At 49.0% G+C, this 22,390-nt stretch overlaps 2 protein-coding genes across 7 annotated transcripts in view; one reads left to right on the top strand and one right to left on the bottom strand.

The window, feature by feature from the left end:
* Positions 1-861: 861 nt before the first annotated feature.
* On the top strand, positions 862-2,443 carry pebp1 (phosphatidylethanolamine binding protein 1). The gene is made up of 4 exons (XM_086112501.1): positions 862-1,232; positions 1,626-1,735; positions 1,931-2,031; positions 2,120-2,443. The coding sequence occupies exons 1-4, from the start codon at positions 1,098-1,100 to the stop codon at positions 2,335-2,337; spliced, it is 564 nt and encodes a 187-aa protein (XP_085968627.1). The 5' UTR covers positions 862-1,097; the 3' UTR covers positions 2,338-2,443.
* A 708-nt stretch (positions 2,444-3,151) lies between these two features.
* taok3a (TAO kinase 3a) overlaps positions 3,152-22,390 on the bottom strand; it is a 36,949-nt gene continuing 17,710 nt past the window's right edge. For 4 of the 6 annotated variants that reach the window (XM_086110381.1, XM_086110383.1, XM_086110382.1 and 1 more), the window contains 14 exons: positions 21,889-22,002; positions 21,595-21,686; positions 21,404-21,497; positions 18,655-18,736; positions 14,276-14,443; positions 13,830-14,015; positions 12,842-12,943; positions 7,423-7,659; positions 6,864-6,992; positions 6,329-6,532; positions 5,887-6,126; positions 5,563-5,775; positions 4,913-5,095; positions 3,152-3,794 (listed from right to left, as the gene is read on the bottom strand). In XM_086110381.1, the coding sequence (XP_085966507.1) occupies positions 3,630-3,794; positions 4,913-5,095; positions 5,563-5,775; positions 5,887-6,126; positions 6,329-6,532; positions 6,864-6,992; positions 7,423-7,659; positions 12,842-12,943; positions 13,830-14,015; positions 14,276-14,443; positions 18,655-18,736; positions 21,404-21,497; positions 21,595-21,686; positions 21,889-22,002 (2,209 nt within the window). In that variant the 3' untranslated portion in view covers positions 3,152-3,629. Of the gene's footprint in view, positions 3,795-4,912; positions 5,776-5,886; positions 6,127-6,328; positions 6,533-6,863; positions 6,993-7,422; positions 7,660-9,507; positions 12,821-12,841; positions 12,944-13,829; positions 14,016-14,275; positions 14,444-18,654; positions 18,737-21,403; positions 21,498-21,594; positions 21,687-21,888; positions 22,003-22,390 lie in introns of those variants that run through there. The other 2 variants (XM_086110384.1, XM_086110385.1) reach the window with 2 other exon arrangements.

Raw genomic sequence — 22,390 nt, 5'->3', positions numbered from 1 at the left:
TTAATGTTTTCGAAGCAGGCTGTTTGCCCCGCCAATTTCCTCAAAATCGCACAGGCAGGCGACGTGGTGACGTCGACGGACGTTGTCCAATAATTGGCAACTAGAAGTTCGTATAGGCGGGACATGGGGCCGGGCTTACCCAATAAAATTAGTTGCTGATGCTGCTCAGCGCCTATTTTCATTGGCTGGAAATCTCTTGATGGCATCAAGTTTTCTGAATCTGAATCTGAACACTCATTTGTATTAGTCAACTCCTCGCTCCACTGTTAAAACAACAACATCAACAACAAAACACTTCTCGCTCCTGTTTATTCTTTTGTAAACTATTTTAACAATCTTTATTGCAAAAACTCAGTTAACAAAACAAACTGCCATGGATACAAAAAAGTAAACTCCTCGGTCCTCTGTTCAAAACAAAACAATCTTCGTCGCTCTTCACTGTTTTGTGTCCGTGTGTTTTTACGTAACAAGCTTTGTTGCCAAAAAATCCATTTACAAAACCGACATGAATACAAAAAATATTGACACAAAAGATGAGCTGTTTTGTGAACGTTAACTACCAGAGATGTCGACTGACCTCGGGCGCGTTTTTTCACTCCGACGCCCGTGCACTAATCTGACAGACAGTGTGTGGGTTCGGAGAGACAGAGTGCTCTGCGCATCAATACATTTCCGAACACTAACGCAGATTATGTTAACCAATCAGTGGCTCGTGTTTGAAATGCTTCCATCTGTGCTACCTGACGCATCTGCATGCAATGTACAATTTATGTCACGGATCCCAAAACCACGATTCCAGTTTTAGTGTCCTCCAGTGGCCACTATGTGCCACTGCTCGTGTTTGGTGATTAAATGTCGTGCGAGTCCTGAGTAATATTAGTTTTTAAAAGAAAATTCCCTGATCATAAATATGGATTAATGAGAGACTAGGTCGTTATGTATACAATCTTATTCAAAATGAGGAAAAGATGTTGGAGAGTGTTCCGGAGGCTTTCCACTTTGAGTGCTGGTCCCTGAACGTCTCATTGCCTTGTCGAATTCAAACAGAGGCAACGGTCGTTTGCGTCTAAATTCGCGGTTAGCGGCTCCTTCTAGACATGCCCGTGGATGTGAACCAGTGGAGTGGCCCGCTGCAACTCCAAGAGGTGGAGGAGAAGCCCGGCCAGCCTCTGACCGTCAAATATGGCTCCGTGGAGATCGATGAGCTGGGCAAAGTGCTCACGCCCACGCAGGTTTGCTACATTAGCTTAGCTCGGTCTAGCCTAGCCGAGTTGCTAGTTGTGGCAGGTAATGCGCGATCAAAGTTTTTTTTGGGGGGAAAGACGAGAACATGTTTCAAAGCTCCATCCGTTTATATTTCTGCCACACAAGTACTTAGATCCTGTGGTGGCCCAGTTGGTGTCTTTGAAAATTCTAATTTCTCACCAAATTCATGGTTTCCTTTTCAAGTCCATTTTGTCACAACATGTGTCGTTTTAAATGCCGTATGTTTACATTTTCGAGTAAATTGAAGATAATACGGAAAAAACAAAAGACAAACGTGTCTCAAACTTGTTTAAAAAATGTCTGCTATTTTTTAGGTTCACTTTTTCGTTTGGAATATGCTGACCTTTCACTCCCCCCAGGTTCAGAACCGGCCCACATGCATCGAGTGGGAGGGATGTGACCCCAGCAAACTTTACACTTTAGTCCTGACTGACCCGGACGCCCCCAGCAGGGAACAGCCCAAATTCAGGTTACACCATGAACACATCTTGAGAAATAAATTCCTTTTCATAAATGGGTCATTGATTTTCTACGTGATTATTTTACGTCAAATTTTCATAAAGAATTTTAAAAAAATCTTTAACTAAGCCTAAAAAGTACAGGTATTGGAATGTGTTCACGCAAACCTTGTCGAAACAAGCGAATGTGGACTTGTGTTTATCAGAGAGTGGCATCACTTCCTAGTGGTCAACATGAAAGGAAACGACGTGTCTTCTGGTGTCGTCTTGTCCGACTATGTCGGTTCCGGTCCTCCTGAGGGAACAGGTGACACAATTAGAATGTAAAAGTTGGAAGAAAATGGAATCCAAGTTCTGGAAAATGGGAAGCGAGCGATGGCATTTCCTGTGTGCAGGTCTCCACCGCTACGTTTGGCTGGTGTACAGCCAGACGGGAGGGCTGTCGTGCACCGAGCCCGTCCTTACCAACCGCTCGGGCAACGGCCGCGGCAAGTTCAGCGTTGGCGCTTTCCGCCGCAAGTACGGGCTGGCCGCACCCGTCGCTGCCACCTGCTACCAGGCCCAATGGGACGACTATGTGCCCAAACTCTACAAGCAGCTGGCGGGAAAGTAGGACTCCTCCTCCTTTGCACGAAACAACCAACAATGAGGAATCGGGGGCCGCTGTTTCACCTGGCGCACATCAATGGGTTGAATCAATAAAGCTGCTTCACAATCAACTTGTCTGCTTCAGATCACTGACTGGCTTGACTGCCTCTCTCTGGTTACTCCCCTCCACATTTTCACAGCCCTCAAAAAAGTTTTTGACAAATAACTAAAATGCATTAAAATTGTCATTTATATTTTAAGCAGCGATGGGCGAGTACAATTTTCAGGCCACTATTTTAAGGTATCAGGTGTTTGTGGAGGCTGCCAACACGAGGCAAAAAAAAAAAAGAATAAGCCGACAGTAAGTCCTCTGCAGTAGTTGGCGCTATACTGCAGCAGTTTGAGAAGGTCATTATCAAATGTTTTGCCATTGTGTTAAATGAAATTTTATGCAGCAAAGGTGCTTGAAGTATCGTAAGTACGCAGAGTGATTTCAAGGACTGCTATCGGTCTGGAAAAAAAATGGTATTTTAATATAGGCAGTCCTACAATCACATAAAAGGTCAAATTAGAAGCAAATATTTTCATTTAACCAGCATTATTTAAGTCAAAGTTGTCACAAAAATCTTTTCCCAAATTAATTCAGTGTGAAAACTTGGTGACGAGAATACAAAACAGCATCAAAAACATGGTGGCAAGTTGGTATTGATTTTTTTGTTAATCATATAATTTGGCAAATTTGAAAAATAAATCATAAAAAAATAAATCATGAAATTCCAACTTTTTATAAGCCCCAAACGCAGCGGTGTACTCGATGAAGAAGAGGGTGGCGACGTGGGTGTTGTGTCATGAGCACTTTATTTACAAATATAATTGAAAGCGTGTCAACACCTCCGCGCTTCCCGTTGGGCCGAGCGCGGTCGGTTGCTGGCCGTGATTAAAGTGCATGCAATCATCCTCATCATCGTCGGAAGAAGAAAATCGGAACACTTGAATCGGAGAAGGGAAAATGTGTGTGTGTGTGTGTGTGTGGGGGGGGGGGGTTCCCAGTGAAATCTGTTAAAATACAATATATGAAAATAAGTAAAAGCTCCCCGTCAAATCCTTGGGTGCAAAGTCGGCGCGTGCTAGCGAGCCCTTTTGTGCTGGAATCCACTTTTTCATCGTCGTCTTCTTCTTCTTGTTCTTCACAGCGGCTGCCAGTGCGGAGGCAAAGGCTCCGAATGGTCCTCCCGCGGATTGGCTGTCTGAAGAAGATGAGGAAGGGGAAGGGGAAGGGGGGGGGGGTGGGGGTGGGGAGGGGCGTGCGCCCGCCCCTCATCTGTAGTCGTCCTTGGCCCAGTCGAGCGCCGCGGCCAAGTTGGCGAAGCCCAGCCGCGCGCTCTCCGCGTCAAAGGCGTCCAGCTCGCGCTCCTCGCGCTCCAGCAGATGCTTGATGCGCTCCGTGCGATCCTTCTGCACCGACAGCAACTCCTCCTCCATCTGACCACAACAACAACACACTCGCTTTCTTATTTTAAGTTTCAGTCCGAAGATCACTTTCACTTTAAACGAGATAAACTCCACGTCGACGTTCCTTCCGCTTCAGGTCCGTTTTGTTGGCACGTCACAACAAAATCTAGATATTTCTTCCCAGCAAGACCAACGTTATCAAAAAGAGCTGGAATAAGGGGGCAAAACGGTGTCAAAACGTGTGTTTAGGCCGAACTTTGAAATCCCATTCTGTTGACGACTTATTGTGATGACTTATTGCACGTCGGCGGAGGCAATACACGAAAAGGAAGAAAGGAACTGGACAACCAATTACCGTTCATTTTACTTACTAGTATGAAAAACCAAAGTAACGTTTATTAATGTCCTGACAATCTCTATACTCCCCCACACACACCCAAACACCACAGGCACGCCAGTCCTGCTGGAGTTGTTTGTGCAAAGTATGACGTCATGTGTTTTGGAGCGCCAAGTCCCCTGGCAGCCATCAGAGGGCAACAGTCGACGCCACAACGCCACCAAGCCGCCTCGTCCGTGGTCTGAACACATGACATCATCGCCACACGCTCTCCTTTCAGCGCGCGCACGCACGCATATCAATCACAAGGAGAATTCACAAACACGCATTCATTTACGCACACACCAAAACGTGGAGCCCACGCACACACGACGCCAGTCACCGTGCAGAAGCAATGGAAAGTTAACGAGGACAGACATTCTGAGAGCTTTCACAGACTGCAAACGTGACATTTTGAATCTTGGTGGTGGTCCTCGTCAAGGTTCACATTTTGGTTGACGTCTAAGATTGCCTCCTGATTTTATTTTATTTTTTTGAAGAAGAAGAATTCAGCCCTGGATGCTCGTTTTACTTAGGAGCCAGAAACTTGGTACACCTGCCCATCATGAGAAGAAAATAAAACGTGTCATGAAGCTAGTAGTGAAAACACATAGGTCAGCCATTTTGGTTCTGTAACACGCTCCAGAATCTCGTCAAAGAATTCAGCTTCACTTGCGAGTAACGATTAGCATGGGCAGGTCCACAAAAAAACAAAAAAAAAAAAGTTTTTTGCAGGCATGGGTGCTAAGAGCCCAAACACCCGCGTTTGTACCTTTTGCTCGAGGTGGGCACGTCGGAGCGAGACTTTCTGCTCGAGCTTGTGTCGCTCGCGCTCGTGCTGTGCGTCCGTCTGCATCTTGATTTTGCTCTGGTAGGCGTTGAGCAGCTCCAGCTCCTGCTGCAGCTGCTGCCGAAGCGCCTGGCACTCCGCCTCCTGGGACTCGTCCAGGCGCAGCTGAGCCGCGACACGGCGACAGAACAAAATCACAACGTGAGGCCTTCATCCCCCACAAAACACATGTATGTGGCGCAAAGGCTTTTGGACAGGTTGGGGAAAATGGTCCGTGGGAAAACAAGATCATTTATTGCATCATGTTTTTTTTTTTTTTGGGTGCCAGAAAATGTATTTGAAAAAAAAAAAAAAGACTTGTAAAACTCGGAAAATTAAATGGTCATTTAGTAAAATGTAACAAGGAAAAAGTAAAATAATTTTTTTCACGCTAAATTTTTCTCAGAGCATATGAGATTTTTGAGATATTGTCATGCTTGATTTTTTTAAATGTATTTTGATGTTTGACCTCTACAAGCTTGCGCAATACGTTGATAGCGGAGACGTTGCCGAAAAAAAAAAAAGTCCACCTGTTGCTCAACCGATTGGGGCTTTTGTGAAGAGATGCGCGTTGCGCCGTTGTGGGTACGCACCGCCTGCGAGGCCATCATATGGTTGATGCTGTGCTCGTAGCGCTCGGCGAGGACGGCCAGCTTGCGAGTGTGCTCGTCCTTGAGCGCCTTGAGGACGCTCTTGTGCTCGCCCTTGGGCGTCACCTCCAACTGGTGGTGGCGCAGCGCCTTGTACTGCTTGCTTTGCACCTTGCAGGTGTCCTGGAACTGCTTCTTGATGGCCAGCTCCAGCGACTGCGTGCACAACAACAACAACAACAACGTGACGGGAGGAAGCTTCAAAAGGGATAATGTTTTTTCCGAGGTGCGAGAGAAAAACCCCAGAAGTCTTCTTGTAACAGCCACCTTGATGTTCTTGGGTTGCTGCCGCAGCTGCATGACGTGTTTACGGTGGAGCTCCCTCTGGCGTCGGCCGTTGTACTCCATCTGGTTGTCGAGCTCCGTCTGGTGCTGGAGGCGGATCAGGTCCTCGCGCAGCTTCTGCAGGCTGCGCAGCTGCCGGCCCTCCAACTCCTGCGTGGACTCGTCGTGGCGGATGAGCGTGGCGTGCTCCAGCTCCTTCTGGCTCTTCTTCTTGTTCAGCTCCTGCACCATCACACCGCGACAAATTCCAACCCGCTGGCTTTTTTTTTTTTTTTTGGTCAAAGGCAACAAATCTTTATTGGGGAACTCGAACCGCAATGTTGATAACGCTGCGATACTCCCACTATGCACATCTTCTTGATCAGCTGCTCTTTTCTTTTTGATGGAGCGCGCACGTGTGCGGCGTTGTGGGTGTGGCGCGTACCTCTCGCATGTGCTCCTGCTCCAGGCGGTGGCGGGCGAGCAGGGCGCTGCGCTTGAAGGCGCGCGCGTGGCGCTCCAGCCGCAGGCGCTGGCGGGCCAGCAGGTCGGCCTCCTCCTCGGCCTGCGAGTGCTGCATGTTCTCCTTGTGTTTGGACAGACGCTCCTGCTTCTCCTTCTTCGGCGTGCTCGCGTCCTCGCTCATCTCCTGCCGTGCGACCGCAACGACAACAATGTCATTGGTGACTCGCGTTTGGGAAAGTCAAAGACCGCCCCGCGTACAGCCAACAACAACTCGTAGGCGCTTTGTAAACAAAAGACAACTTAGCGATCAACAACCTGACTAGCAGCCGTTATATATACAGTATATATAATTTTTGAGGGGGGTTGTTTGTTTTTTTCACCTTCAACAAATCTTTTTTTTTTTTCAGCGGTCAAAGACAATCGAGACGCCCCAACGCGTACGTTTGGACGTTTCTGTCAACATGAGCGCCAGCCGTCTTGCTAGCCGACACCGTCTTAGCACTCGGCTCGCTCACCTCCTTAATCTTCTCCTTGCAGAGTTTGTATTGTTTCTTCTGCGTGTCCAGGAATGTGCTGAGCTCCTTTTTCTGCTGCGCTACCATCTGCTGCTGGAACTTCTTCTCCTCGGCCAGCGACGCCTTCGCCTGCGCGAGTTAGCACGTTGGCATGTTAGCGCACGGCTTACGCCCGGGCGCGTTAGCACGCTGGCGTGCGCGCGATCGCCCGCAAATTGTATGTGAAACGTCACGCGGCTGCAAGTTCCGATCTCGATCTGCGTCAAATGGTCACATCTCAGTGAAGCAGCAAGTGGCTCAGGGTTATTCTTGTGACTTTCCTGAGGGTACCTCCTTGTCCGCGTGAGCAGCCCTTTTCCGAACTCTACCTCTTGGTCCGGGTACGCATCTTTGTTTGTTTTTCCTAACCGCATTTGTTTTTTTAAAAACGATACGTGTCTACATGCGGCACATGTGCTTTTCCTAACTACACTTCTTTGTGCGCATATGCGGCCGTTTGTTTCTCATCTTCCCAAGTCCTTGGCTGCCTGTGGTGTTTTTTTTTTTTGTCGGCGCATACCTCCTTGTCGGCGTGCGCGGCGTGCCTCTTGGCCAGCTTCTCCAGCTCGACGTAGGCGTTGTTGGCCTGCGTCTCCACCTCCTTGTGCAGCCTGAGGCGGTGCTCGTCCATCTCGGCCTTGAGTTTGTTCTCCAGGGCGATCAGCTGCTTCTGGTGTTGCCTCCGCATGCGCTTGTAGCCCGACATCTGCTCGCGCAGTTCGCTCTCCTGCTCGTGCTCGTGGATCTGCTTGGTCACCTGAGAGACAAAACGGCAACATTTCACTTGGACAGCAACGCTTAGGGCGCCGGTCCCAGCTCGTGTGGCGAGTTTGCCTTTGTTTGTTTGGTTTGTTATGCTAGCATTGGACAAAATCCCGTTTTGTATTTTTCTTTTTGGAAATTCTCTTTTTCTTTAGTTTTCCCAGTACACGTCTCACAAGCTATGACACAATGTCACGATATCCCAACAAATAACCCCAGAATCACACACGTACTCAATCCGGATTTCTAAGCGTTGTGCCCTTTCGTGTGACAGTAAAATCAGAATTTTTTTGTCACATGAGAAACAAAAAATTCTGGGAGGCCACCAAAACACAAAAAGTGCTTAGCTATCAATTGATTAATAGACAGCGAATCAATGATCAAATTAAGCAATCTTTTTTTTTTAAATAATCGCTGAATCATTGAGATGCCCTTTTTATTGAAAATCGTCCAAAGACTGGGAATTTCGGCTTTTTACCGGTCGTCATCCATCAAGGTGGACCCATGATCTTTCTGCTCAATAAAAACGAATGATTTGCTTTTTACTTTTGAAAACAACGATCAGCATTTTGGTTCTTTTTTTTTTTTCACATGTGACGGAGAAAACCAGTGACTGAATCACAAATCAATTTTTTTTTGCATTGTCATAATGTCCTGCTTTTGAAGAAAGGGATTGACATTTTTTAAAGATGATAATCGACAAAATAATCGATAGACAGATGGTTAAAAATCACAGTTAGTTGCAGTTTTTTCTTCTTGTTTTCCAAAAATGTTGGAAAACGACTGAGGCAATCATGCTTTTCGGCGAGACATATTCAACTTTTTTGATTTTCAGCTGCTTCCACGCTTCTCAAGCCACACATTGAAACGAACATCCCAACTTCAGTCTGACAACATCTGGGCAACGTTTTTTTTTTCCCCCACACGAGCACAATAGCCACATTTTGAACGATTGCCTGTTGCCATGAAACCAAATAAATGCAAATCACGTTCCCACAATTTCACAGAAAACCTGTCAAACGGGAAACATTTTCACCGCCCATTCCACATTCCTGAACTGATTTTTCAAAACGCCACATTTGTGTATTTCCACGACATTTTTGATCTTGAGCTCCTCCCCTCGCATTCGCCGACCATTTCAAATCATTCCATTGTCAAACTGTTGATCTCATTCAAATGTTCATCGTCAGACTCTCCAATGACTATTTGAGACGTCATTGGCATCGGGTAGAAATTTTCACATTTCAAGACCCCCCCAAAACGGCACGATTGTTCAAACACTAACGTTGAGCCATCGACAAAAAGAGCGGGAGCCATTTTCGGCACGTGTGGATTTGTGACATGACATTTCTTTATTTTAACCTGGTTAAAAAAAACAACAACCAAAAACTCATTGAGACTCAAAATCTGTTTTCCAAGAGTGACCTGGCCAAGCTGTGAAAAAAAAATCGAAATGTACCAAATGGTGACACCCAGTCGGCGGTTTCGGCCCGACGCTAGCCACGCGGACTTCTTGCCACATTTCTGAACCGATTCGAACCGTTCCAACGTCGACATTTTGAGCTCATTCTGTAATCCGCCGGGACAATTTTTTTTTTCCCCCCACATTTGCAGATTTTTCATTTGTTATGTGCATATGTTTTTCTTGCCGGTTTTTTGATCGATTCAAATCATTCCCACTTCAATTCCTCAACCACCACCCAAACAAACCCTCGCACATGAAAAGCTCGATTTATTCATATTAAACTCCGCCTTCCAGATCGCTCGAGCGAATCAAACCTATATGCCGTTTGAACAATTCAATCATCTGCGCGCTTCCTACAAATCATGAAACGGGGCAGACCTGACGACGGAAGGGCTGCTGCGCGTCCTGGCTGCGCATCTTCCGGTACGTCCCGGCCGAACGCCTCAGGCCCAACATGGCGGCGAGCGCGGCCCAGCGCAGCGGCATCCGGGAGCCTGGCCCGGGCAGCGTCCTCTGGCCCCGCGCGCGTGCCGGCCCCGGGGTCCGAGGGAGCCCAGATTGCCCGCCCCCTCCGACAACGGCGTGCCCTGGTTGGTGCCCAGGGCACGCAAAGGGAGGCGGAGGCCGGCACAGAGCCGCCCTTTGAGCGGCGCCGACGCTAGGCGGCGGGCAGCAGGTGGGTTACATGAATACCTCATTGACGGGAGCTTGGCGAAGGGGGGTCGGGGGGTGGCGGGGGGTCGGGTGGGCACGTTAGTGAGGGAAATGGCAAGCGGGCGCCGCGCCGGTTTTTTGGCGCCACCTCCCTCCCTTCTTTTTCAAGCCTTTCAGCTCTGGAAATGGACAACGCTTCAGTGATGATCAAATTCATCGGTCATTGATGAATTATTTCGCAACAACTTCAATTTGTTCAAATGTGTGGAATTTCAGCAAATGTTCTCATATTTCGAAAGCAGACTGGTTTTCGGTGTTTTTTTTTCCTCTGCCTCCGGCAGAAAAAAGATCTGCTTTGATTTTGGAGAACAGTCATCAATATTTTATTGATGGAAGGGACCAAAGCGGGAACTGAATTCGCGTCACTTTGTGCCATTTTCTTGCACTGCCACTTTGAAAAGTTGATCTGCTTTTGGAATCAAGGGAAGGATGAAAGATTCATCAGATTTAAAAAAAAAAAAACATTGACAGATGAATCGCTTACTAAAATAATGGTTGGTTGTCGCCCCCATTTCCAAATCTCGCGTTTCCATCAATTTGTGACTTTTGGCCAGGGGGAACCCGCCGAAATGACAGATTTGATGAAAGGAGTCCAACTCGAACGTTCTCCTTTGAATGTGTTCCATTTGTCCGTTTTGGGACAAGGAAGCCGATGGGATCAAAAATGAAGGCACAACTGGACGGACGGCCTTGAAAAGATGCGGCAAAAAAAGGGAATAGCAATATTTGTCCGAGTTGAACCAATTCGAAGCACTTCAACTCAAAAGAAAAAAAAACCATACTCTTTGTATTTCTCAGAAGTTTAAAGTAGAAGAAATTTGGGGAGATACAGTCAATGATACAAAAATAATAATGAATGAAAAATGATTTGAGGTCAATGCGTGTATGTGCGCACAGTCGGAGGTTAGGTTGGGGCAAATCGCGTCCAAAGCCCTTTTGAAAAACGCGCTGGATATGTCCGCGTTGTTCCCCCAAGTGGGCTTTGCTTTGACCTAGAATAAACTCTGCGCCCCCTCCCCCGTCCGCTTCACTCCGGCCCGACTCGCCACGCACCAACTGCAGTGGTGTCGTTTGGATGGAGGGCGCACAAAACTCCCGCCAGTCGACCGTCGCCTCAACCATGATGATGATGAAGATGATCACGCCAGCCATCCCACCATTTCAATCTGTGGAGACGCCTGCGCGAACGCCCGGCGGCGCTTTCTTTGTCTCCCCGCTTGAGGACGCGGGCAAAAAAGATGATGTCATCCAACACCAACCCAGGAGCCGCGTGCACTTGCGCTCGCGCGCGTCATAGAAGGTCTCGGATGAACCAAGGCGTGAGCATGCAAGCGTGTGTTTCGCACCTTTGTCAAGGGCACCGCGGGCACGCACATGCACGCACGCACATCCCGTCTAAACTCACACACAGACACACGCACGCACACACACACACACACACACACACACATTCTCACTTGCACGCACACACAAGCGGAGACACACACCCTCTCATGCCACACACACACAGGTGCTCGAAACACACAAACACAAAATAACACACACGAACTCACGCACACAGACATTCAGTCACACACACACACACACACACACACACGCACGCTCTCACTCACGCACACAAATACTCACACGCTCACTTGCACACGTACACACTCACTCACAAACACACATTCTCACAGAGGCACACACACACACACACACTTGTGCACACAGCGGTTCACAGAGGGTTTAAAAAGCCCACGTGAAAGCCCGCCGACTTACTACAACTTACTACGGCTTGTTTCTATGACAACAGACGAGTGAAAGACACACAAAGAGAAAACGAGAGAAAGAAAAGACGTGAAAGGAAAACGCCGAGCGGCTGCCGCCATCGATTTTTACGCCAGCGGTGGTTCAAGAAAATTAAGCGCGCTCGCCCAAACGACACAAGTAATATATAATAACACTTTACATCACGTTGAGACGTCGGCCGAATAACTCCCGCAGTCCGTCTAGCTGGCAAGCTCGACATGCTGCCGCCAATTACGGTATTCGATGCCGTCGGCATTTCAAAAATGGGAGAACAAAAAAAATCTAATCCCGTAGCAGTCTGGCAATTTGCAAAATGTGGAGGTGCATATATTTTGATGTTGAGACATCCACATAGCATCTTCCACACCCCGTTTAGGCGGAAAGCAAGCAATCATGCGCACACACTTGAACCGGCGCTGCTCTTTTCGAGATAAATCAAGCTCGATGGCTAGGAAGTAACAAAATGTGATGTTGCAGCTCACATGCTAATGTTGAGAAATCCACCAAACATATCATGCAGCCCGTTGAGGCAGAAAACTCCACCTGCTACTGCCACATACAGTATAGCAGGCCTCTGATGCTGGAAGACAAATGTCCCAATGGTGGACGTCCATAGAATAGCAACGGCTGAGCATACAGACGATCAGCTCACGTTGAGACATTCACCGCGTGTTTCATGCTGCCCATTTAGGCAGCAGATGCCACCTATTGTAGCCACACGGTGCTTCAAGCCAAAAGCTGTCCGTGTTAGCAGTCCAGAAAGCAGCAAAGCGAGGGCATCCGTCTCAGTACTCCAGACTAACCTTTCAAACCGGTGCACCCAATATTTTTTCTCGGTTGCACCGGTGCTTAAGTTGGTCAGACCAAATTTTTCTTGAGATTCCCTTTGTGCGCAATTGTCATTTTCCAAGTTTAAAAATTCTGTTCGGGAATTACAGCGGGAATGTGCGCGGTAGCACACTCCACACTCAAAGCAGTTCAGACCGATTTCACATCTACCAGCATCCGGGGGGGTTCAATGTCTTGCTCAAGGACACTTCAACTTGGTCGCAAGGACTGAGGATCAAACCCTCAACAAACACTCTACCATTCAGCTGTCTTCACACAAGTTGTGAGGGAATTTGTTCTGCAGTACCTTTTCTGCGTGAAGTGCTGTGGCTAAACCACACTGGCAGGGATCATTTTCATGAAAAAAAGAAAATCTTACCAAGGATGCAGACTTGATGGTCGCAAAGCGGGCCTGGTTCTTGTAGTTTTGGGCCTGGCTGCTCTTGGGGTGAATGCCGTCGTCCCAGGTGTACTGTTGCTCCTGACACACGACAAACATGCACATTTCATGCCTGCGCTTTTTCCACATAAATCGACCCTGGTAAAAGTTTGTAACAACATGCGGGGAGATCAACAAGTACCCTACGCGGCCCGTTTAGGCAGGAAACTCTCCCGGCTACTACGTTTATGACTACTCATTGTCATCAAGAGAAAAGTGAGACGGGTAGCGACCAGGAAAGGAACCAAAGTCAGGGTGCGGCTTAACATTGTAATTTTAGTTGGGCTAACACCTCAGGCAGCCCATTTGGCCAAAAGGACTTCACTTGCTGGAACCACATTTAGGCATCAAACACTTGTTTGCTTTGAGGTCAATTGAATCTGGCAACACTCGGGGAAAAATGTGGTTAAAAAAAAAAACAACCAACATGCCAACTTTGGGTTGTCTGCTGACCAAACAACGCATCCCATTTAGGCGGCACAGTCCAGAGGCTGATGCCACACCTTTTACCCGCTTTTACGCTTTGCCTCAACAAAAATCATGTGTGGTGTCAGCGTGCTAGTAAAAACCATGGGGGTTCAGTTAACACGCTGCCTTTGCGACATCCGCCCCACGCAGCCCGTTGAGGTGGCAAACTCCACCTGACTTATGCCAGACATTTTATGCTTTTGTTTCTTCAAGAGAAACCTAAACGGGTAGCAGTCTGTAAAGTAACGCGTGAGGAATACAGACAACAAGCTTTGTTGCATCGGCAGAGGACCCAATGTAGCCCGTTTAGGCGGGCAACTCCACCTGCTGACGCCACATATTCCGCCGCGCTTGAACAGCTTCATGACAAATTTAGCCCGGTCGCAGTCTAAAAACGGGAGTTGAGCGAACATGCAAACCTGGCGACACCCGGCCCCGCAGCCCGTTCGGGCAGAAATACCTTTTCAGTGTGCACGGAGGAGTCCAGGGTGCTCCCATAGTCGTGCGGGTGCATCACGCTAATGTCGTCCAGAACCTCCTGCAGGCTGTTGACGCTGCTGCTCTGGCTGCCCGTGCTGACCGACGTGCTGGGTATGGAGTGACTGCTGCCCAGGCTGTTCATCTTGCAGCTGGCCGCCTCACTGTCCTGCGAGTCCACGTCCACAAAGTTACACATGCACATGCCCGTTGAAATTTGAGTCTGGTTAAATCGATTGATGGATGGGATAGCTGATCGACAAGTGGAAATGTCAAAATAAAATCCGCCGTGAACCCAACCCTCCGAACAGCTTGAAGCAAGAACGCCGGGCGCCTCTTTTGGGAGAACTTTTACAGGTCTCCCTGTGCGACGAGTGCTCGGAACATAAGCCGAAGGCTAAACGGGTGCCGTGTGCATGACGGTCCCACCTCCTCATCCTCCTGGCTCTCCCCCATGGGCCCGTTGTGCTTCTCCTGGTAGAGGATCTTCTTCATCTTGCGGTACTGCAGGTTGTCCAGCTCGCGCACGGCATCTTTGGTCCTCTGGATCAGGTCGAGCAGGATCCTCGCCGGCCGCTCCCGGCGCACAAAGTCGTGCTGGGGAAGAGAAAGTAAAACCAGAAACTTGAAAATCGCCTTCATTGGACCCGCTATTGCCAGAAGTGTCACCGGAGGGCGCCTGCGAGTTGGAACGAATTCCTGATTTTCATGTAACGGTGCAGCAACGCTGCAAAATGGGACATTTACCGACATCTTTAAATTTGAGCTTTATTCTATCAAATGCTGACAACACAACAACATTTCAAATATTGCCGTTTTGGAAATCCAGCCATCTGCTTTATCCTCACGAGGGTCACGGGCGTGCTGGAGCCTATCCCAGCAGTCGATGGGGGACACCCTGAACCGGTTGCCAGCCAATCGCAGGGCACACGACGACGAACAACCACTCACGCTCACACCGAGGGACAATGAGCCTGCCACGCATGTTTTTGGAATGTGGGAGGGAACGGAATACCCGGAGAAAACCCACGCAGGCACGCGGAGAACATGCAAACGCTACACAAGAAGGCCGGAGCCCGGAATCGAACCCTGCAACTCTGCATTGTGAAGCGGACACGGTAACCAGTAGCTCACTGTGGCGCCATTTTGCAAAACGGGTCCAAAACTTCTCATGGTCTCACCACCCGTGGGAGGGGTCAAAGGGGTCGGGTGCAATGCGAGCTGGGCAGCAGCCAAAGGCGGGGACCCTGGCGGTCCGATCCTCGGCTGCAGAAGCTAGCTCTTGGGACATGGAATGTCACCTCTCTGGCAGGGAAGGAGCCCGAGCTGGTGTGTGAGGCAGAGAAGTTCCGACTGGATATAGTCGGACTTGCCTCCACACACAGCCTGGGTTCTGGTACTAGTTCTCTCGAGAGGGGTTGGACTCTCTTCCACTCTGGAGTTGCTCATGGTGAGAGGCGCAGAGCAGGTGTGGGCATGCTCATTGCCCCCCGGCTCAGTGCCTGTACATTGGGGTTCACACCGGTAGACGAGAGGGTTGCTTCCCTCCGCCTTCGGGTGGGGGGACGGGTCTTGACTGTTGTTTGTGCATATGCACCAAACAGCAGCTCAGCATACCCACCCTTTTTGGAGTCCTTGGAGGGTGTGCTGGAGAGTACTCCTGCTGGGGACTCCCTTGTTCTGCTGGGGGACTTCAATGCTCACGTGGGTAATGACAGTGAGACCTGGAGGGGCGTGATTGGGAGGAACGGCCCCCCCGATCAGAACTCGAGTGGTGTTTTGTTATTGGACTTCTGTGCTCGTCACGGACTGTCCATAACGAACACCTTGTTCAAACATAAGGGTGTCCATATGTGCACTTGGCACCAGGACACCCTGGGCCGTAGTTCGATGATCGACCTTGTGGTTGTATCATCGGATTTGCGGCCGCATGTTTTGGACACTCGGGTGAAGAGAGGGGCGGAGCTGTCAACTGATCACCACCTGGTGGTGAGTAGGCTCCGATGGTGGGGGAAGATGCCGGTCCGTCCTGGCAGACCCAAACGTATTGTGAGGGTTTGTTGGGAGCGTCTGGCGGAATCCCCTGTCAGAAGGAGTTTCAACTCCCACCTCCGACAGAACTTTTCCCATGTTCCGGGGGAGACGGGGGACATTGAGTCCGAGTGGACCATGTTCCGTGCCTCTATTGTTGAGGCGGTCAATCTGAGTTGTGGCCGTAAGGTGGTTGGTGCCTGTCGTGGCGGCAACCCTCGTACTCGCTGGTGGACACCAGCAGTAAGGGATGCCGTCAAGCTGAAGAAGGAGTCCTATCGAGCCTTTATGGCCTGTGGGACCCCAGAGGCAGCTGACGGGTATCGACTGGCCAAGCGGAACGCAGCTTTGGTGGTCGCCGAGGCAAAAACCCGAGCGTGGGAAGAGTTCGGTGAGGCCATGGAAGCCGACTTCCGGACGGCTTCGAGGAAATTCTGGTCCACCATCCGACGTCTCAGGAGGGGGAAGCCGTGCACCACTAACACTGTGTACAGTGGGGATGGGGCACTGCTGACTTCGACTCGGGACGTTGTGAACCGGTGGGCAGAGTACTTCGAAGACCTCCTCAACTCCACCAACACGTCTTCCTTGGAGGAAGCAGAGTCTGAGGACCCTGAGGTGGGCTCTCCTATCTCTGTGGTTGAAGTCACCGATGTGGTTAAAAAGCTCCTCGGTGGCAGGGCCCCAGGGGTGGATGAGATCCGCCCGGAGTTCGTCAAGGCTCTGGATGTTGTGGGGCTGTCCTGGTTGACACGCCTCTGCAACATCGCGTGGTCAACGGGGAGAGTGCCTCTGGATTGGCAGACCGGGGTGGTAGTCCCTCTTTTTAAAAAGGGGGACCGGAGGGTGTGTTCCAACTACAGAGGGATCACACTCCTCAGCCTCCCTGGTAAGGTCTATTCAGGGGTGCTGGAGAGGAGGGTCCGTCAGGAAGTCGAGCCTCAGATTGAGGAGGAGCAGTGTGGTTTTCGTCCCGGCCGTGGAACAGTGGACCAGCTCTACACCCTTAGCAGGGTCCTCGAGGGTATGTGGGAATTCGCCCAACCAGTCTACATGTGTTTTGTGGACTTGGAGAAGGCGTTTGACCGTGTCCCTCGGGGAGTTCTGTGGGGGGTGCTTCGTGGGCATGGGGTCCCGAACCCCCTGATACGGGCTATTCGGTCACTATACCACCGATGTCAGAGTTTGGTTCGCATTGCCGGCAGTAAGTCGGAATCGTTTCCAGTGAGGGTAGGACTCCGCCAAGGCTGCCCTTTGTCGCCGATTCTGTTCATAATCTTTATGGACAGAATTTCTAGGCGCAGCCGAAGCGTTGAGGGCGTCCGTTTTGGTGGCCTCAGTATTGCATCCCTGCTTTTTGCAGATGATGTGGTGCTGTTGGCTCCTTCAAACGGGGCTCTCCAACTCTCACTGGAGCGTTTCGCAGCCGAGTGTGAAGCGGTTGGGATGAAAATCAGCACCTCCAAATCTGAAACCATGGTCCTCAGTCGGAAAAGGGTGGAGTGCCCCCTCCGGGTCGGGGGAGAGATCTTGCCCCAAGTGGAGGAGTTTAAGTATCTTGGGGTCTTGTTCACGAGTGAGGGCAGGAGGGAGCGAGAGATCGACAGGCGGATTGGTGCAGCGTCTGCTGTGATGCGGACGTTGTATCGGTCTGTCGTGGTGAAGAAGGAGCTGAGCCAAAGGGCGAAGCTCTCAATTTACCGGTCGGTCTACGTTCCAACCCTCATCTATGGTCACGAGCTATGGGTCGTGACCGAAAGAACGAGATCCCGGATACAAGCGGCCGAAATGAGTTTTCTCCGCAGGGTGTCCGGGCTCTCCCTTAGAGATAAGGTGAGAAGCTCGGTCATCCGGGAGGGGCTCAGAGTCGAGCCGCTTCTCCTCCACATCGAGAGGAGCCAGATGAGGTGGCTTGGGCATCTGATTCGGATGCCTCCTGAACGCCTCCCTGGTGAGGTGTTCCGGGCATGTCCCACCGGGAGGAGACCCCGAGGAAGACCCAGGACACGCTGGAGTGACTATGTCACCCAGCTGGCCTGGGAACGCCTCGGGATCCCCCGGGGAGAGCTGGAAGAAGTAGCTAGGGAGAGGGAAGTCTGGGCTTCCCTGCTAAAGCTGTTGTCCCCGCGACCCGGCCCCGGATAAGCGGTAGAAGATGGATGGGTCCAAATAACCGCACAATTGAAGCGCTGGACATTTTCAAACCCCCTCGTGAGGATTTGGGCCTCCATCGCAAGCTGGAGCGTTTTTTTTTGGCCGTCAGTCACGCAACGCGGGCGCTCATCGTTATTATCTTCATGTTTGACATGTGTAGCTGCACATTATTTGGGCTCTTTTAGTTTGTTTGTCTAACAACGTTTGTGACCCGGTCAAACGGCGGAAAAGACTATTTGTAATCTCATTTTAATCCCGCTGCCTTCGACCTCATTTCAGAACCTCAGCGGGGTGCCGCCACTGCATTTGAAGAAAAGGAACGAGGGAGGCTGCGCTGAAAATTGGTTAAAAAAAAATTGCTCTGACTTGGTGATGAAGCTCTTAATGTTAGGCAGTCAGTGCTGTATATCATGTGATGACCAGAGGGAAGTAATGTAGCAGCGGCCCCCTGTAGCGTAACACGCAACCCCGCCCAACGGGAATTCGCCTAGAAAGTTCAGATGACTCTGTCCGGGCCTGCCTGTACTACAACATGAGTAGGCCTCATAGTTTTTGAAAAAAAAAATCCCTCTCGAGACACATCTGCAGTCCGTGTGACAAGAAGCGCAGCAACGAGGACTCACTCGCAGCAGCTCCCCCGATGAGGGTCTGTCCTGAGGAATTTTCAGTAGGCAGTAGTCCACAAAGCTCCGGAAAGGGTCAGACCTGCACCAGAAGATATCATCATCATCATCAACGAGCACCTTATGAAATATATTTTCTCTGGAGATGGACAATAATCAACAATAATCAATCACATTTTTTTTTCTAAACATTCGCTTTTCCTCTCTTGGACTGTAAATCATTTGAAATGAAACTTTGATGGTCTGGAGATAAGGCGACTGCGAGTCAAGGAATTCAACGACTGCGAGTCAAGGAATTCAAAGGGTTTGTAGACGTGGCTCCTATTTTTGCAGGCAGCAAAAGTAATGGGACAAATGAACAAATCCGAAATCAAACCTTGACTTGTGAATACTTGGTTGGAAATGTTTGGCTTAATCGTTTGCATAGACTTCCCTTCGCATCACTCTTTCACGCTTGATCTGCCCGTCAGAAGTCATGCACATCGCCAGCTCTCGATGCTTTTTTTTTTCTTTTCAGATGTTTGGCAAACTCTGATCTGGCCTTCCTGCTTTGAAAGCTTATGGCAAATTTTCCATCAGCTTAAGTTTTCTCTTGAGTGTCGTCCGAGACACCAAAGTCGCTCCTGCCTGGAGTGTTTTCTTGATCAAGCATGCATTTTGTGTTGGTTTGTTTTTTCTCCGCACCAAAGATGATATTTATTGAATATTTCTGCACTTGACCATTGATGGTGATCTTGATATGCAATGCGCAACATCTCCAATGCACACCCCTGCTACGCGGGGCGCGTATGATGTCAATGAGATCAGACAATCAATAACGGAGCTACATGCTGCCTAGGATCTAAAAATAACTTGATGAGAAGACATTAGTGGCTAAATTAGCTTCAAGGTACACTTGGGGTTTTCCCACGGTCCAATATAAATGACATATCGCCAAATAGTGCATTTGCAAAGTACTTCCACAGCTGAATTTTGTTCCATGTTTTTTTTGACGTGATCCAAAATGCCAATCACCCCATTTGAAAGCCAAACCTTAGCGGAGGAGGTGCAATTGCATTTTGTGCCCTACATTCAAGCGCTTCCGGAGTTTTCCCGTGCGCCCCACGAGTCCCTGGAAGTGGAAGTTAGCCGCTACGTTAGCCACGCTAGTGGAAGGCCTCCGTGGTGGTGAACGGAAGGAGGACGAGGAGGAAACGGCATCTCGTCATGTCTCGTCATGACAAAGCGCGTCGTAGGACGAGAGCTATTTTGTCATCGGCTTATGACAAATCAAAGTTCCTGTTTATGCGTAAATACGATATCTCGTTCTCATAAATGCCGTAAAATGCCCTGGAAAGTTTTCAGTTTGGAATATTCCGAAGATTCCCCAGTTGAACTTGCCACGGAAACGCAGTGGAAACTCTCCATCCCTCCAACAGAGTCAATAATACAAGCGGGAGGTGACGGGAAGCCACAGTGGATATGAGAAATCCCCACTCTTAGTGATCCTATCACCTGTGCGACTCAATTGAAACAAAAAATATTACGAAGGTGAATTAAGAGGATTTATCTATTGATTTATTTAACCCTGGAGAACCCACGGGGGTCAAATTTGGCCCCTATAAATTCTGCTACTCAAATGCTACCCTTAAATCCCAAAGGGTCAAATTTGGCCCGAATCCTAAATTAGGATAAAAGCATTAAATATTTGAAAAAACATATATTTTGGTGTTCAGTGAACATATAGCAGTCATCAATGTAAAATTCATCATTTCTTTTCCAAAGAAGAAAAGGGTTCTTTGGTTTTCCAGGGTTAATACGGATGAATGAAGGGGGGAAAAAGGGAAAAAAGGGCCCTTTTTTATGGGGTGGGGGGCCAAAAGGGCAGGTGCTTGAGCACCACCTTGTGGCTATGTGTGCACGTGCCTGGCTGGTACCAGATCATATCACATTGTACCGTATTGCAGCGGAGTGCATTGAATTGTAATCCTTCGTATGGCATCCAATGTGATCAGAGTTAAGGAAATCGAATTCAATAACTAAAACCTAAATTCCATCCATCCATTTTCTGATCCACTTTATCCTCACAAGAGTCGCGAGGGGTGCTGGAGCCTATCCCAGCTGTCTTTGGGCAGTCGTCGGGGGACACCCTGAACCGGTTGCCAGCCAATCGCAGGGCACACACAGACAAACAACAACTCACACTCACAATCGCACCAAAAGACAATTTTGAGTGTTCAATCAGCCTGCCATGCATGTTTTTGGAATGTGGGAGTACCCAGAGAAAACCTACGCAGGCCCGGGGAGAACATGCAAACTCCACACAGGGAGGCCAAAGCCGGGATCGAACCCACGACCTCTGCACTATGAGGTCGACGCGCTAACCCACTGGGCCACCCGCACACAACCAAAATTGGGGAAAAAAAAAAAAAAAACTTTTCGTTAAAGAAATAAAATGCTGCTTGAAAAACGAAAAGGTACTGCAGTACATCCGTACAAAATCAGGAAGTTGTTTGAGGATTGGAGTTTCCTTTGCTTTATTGCACTCCATTTTTTAAAATCTAACATTTCATAAAAACTCCATATTTCACAGCAAACTAAAACTAATCCCAAAGCTAATAAAAATTCCACTAAAACGAAGCATTTTGAAAAAAATAACCCCCCCACCCAGATCAACTTGCTCAAAAAACACTAAAAGTAAATGAATGTCAAAACGAAATTCGAACGTTGATGCCACGGTACGGTGTGGGGGAGTACAGTGGCGCCTTACCACTCGTTGGCCTGCAGGGTGGGCGAGTCGTTCTGCGCGATGTGATATAAGGCACTCATGGCGTTCATGTTGAACAATGGCGGCTTGCGTTCGGCTGGAAGCAGACGCAAGATCAAAGTCACCCCATTGGCGACAAACGCCAGACAAAAGTCGCCTTTTTTTCGTCTCCGTGGCGAGCAAAGTGAGGCTACCTAATTCGATGCAGGTGATCCCCAGCGACCAGATGTCCACTTTTCCTTCGTACTGGCCCTCGTCCATGGCCAGGATCACTTCGGGGGCCATCCTGATCACACGCACAAAAACACGCCATTACACACAGGCACAGGTACCAAAAGGACACTTCCTTTGAAACCCAATCTTAGACTTGAAACCCAAATTAGAAACTCAAACGTGTGGCTTGGGGATAATATGAAACCCTAACGTGGTGTCAGAACCCAGATTTTAACCTCAAGGCCTCACTTGGAGCCCTAAGTTGAAAGCCTTACCAGTAGGGCGTCCCCACGAAGGAGTTGGCGGGCGAGGCGATGGAGGCGGAGCCAAAGTCGGCCAACTTGACCTGGCCGGGCTCCGTCAGCAGGATGTTTCCCGCCTTCACGTCTCTGAAAACCCGCAAAAGAACAACTTTCAAAAACTAATTGAAACGGCGTCTTACGTTGATGAAATGAACTAAAACGAAGTGTAACTATTGCAAAATGTCCTTGACTCCTTGGAATTTTTTTTTGGGGGGGGGGGGGGTAAAAAGGAGTGTTTTTGTAATTGAAGTGGGGATTTTGTGAATTTATAGCAGAAGAAAACTGATAATTTTGCTGTTTATCCATCCCCCCCGAAAAAAAATCCTACAATTTGGAGATGCATGCTTTTCATTGGACATCTTGTTTTATTTTGCTGTTTTTTTTCCCAAAAAAAGGGTGGTATTATTAAAAGAATTGAGACATGAAAAAAAATCTAAACCTGATAAAATGTTTTGTTGCCCCCCCCAATTTTTTT

This window comes from Hippocampus guttulatus, chromosome 5, assembly GCF_054856545.1.
Source record: "Hippocampus guttulatus isolate MCC_2025c chromosome 5, RoL_Hgut_1.0, whole genome shotgun sequence".
NCBI classification, from domain to species: domain Eukaryota; kingdom Metazoa; phylum Chordata; class Actinopteri; order Syngnathiformes; family Syngnathidae; genus Hippocampus; species Hippocampus guttulatus.
Note: the sequence above shows the minus strand (reverse complement) of the source record. Positions and strands in the feature narration are given on the sequence as shown.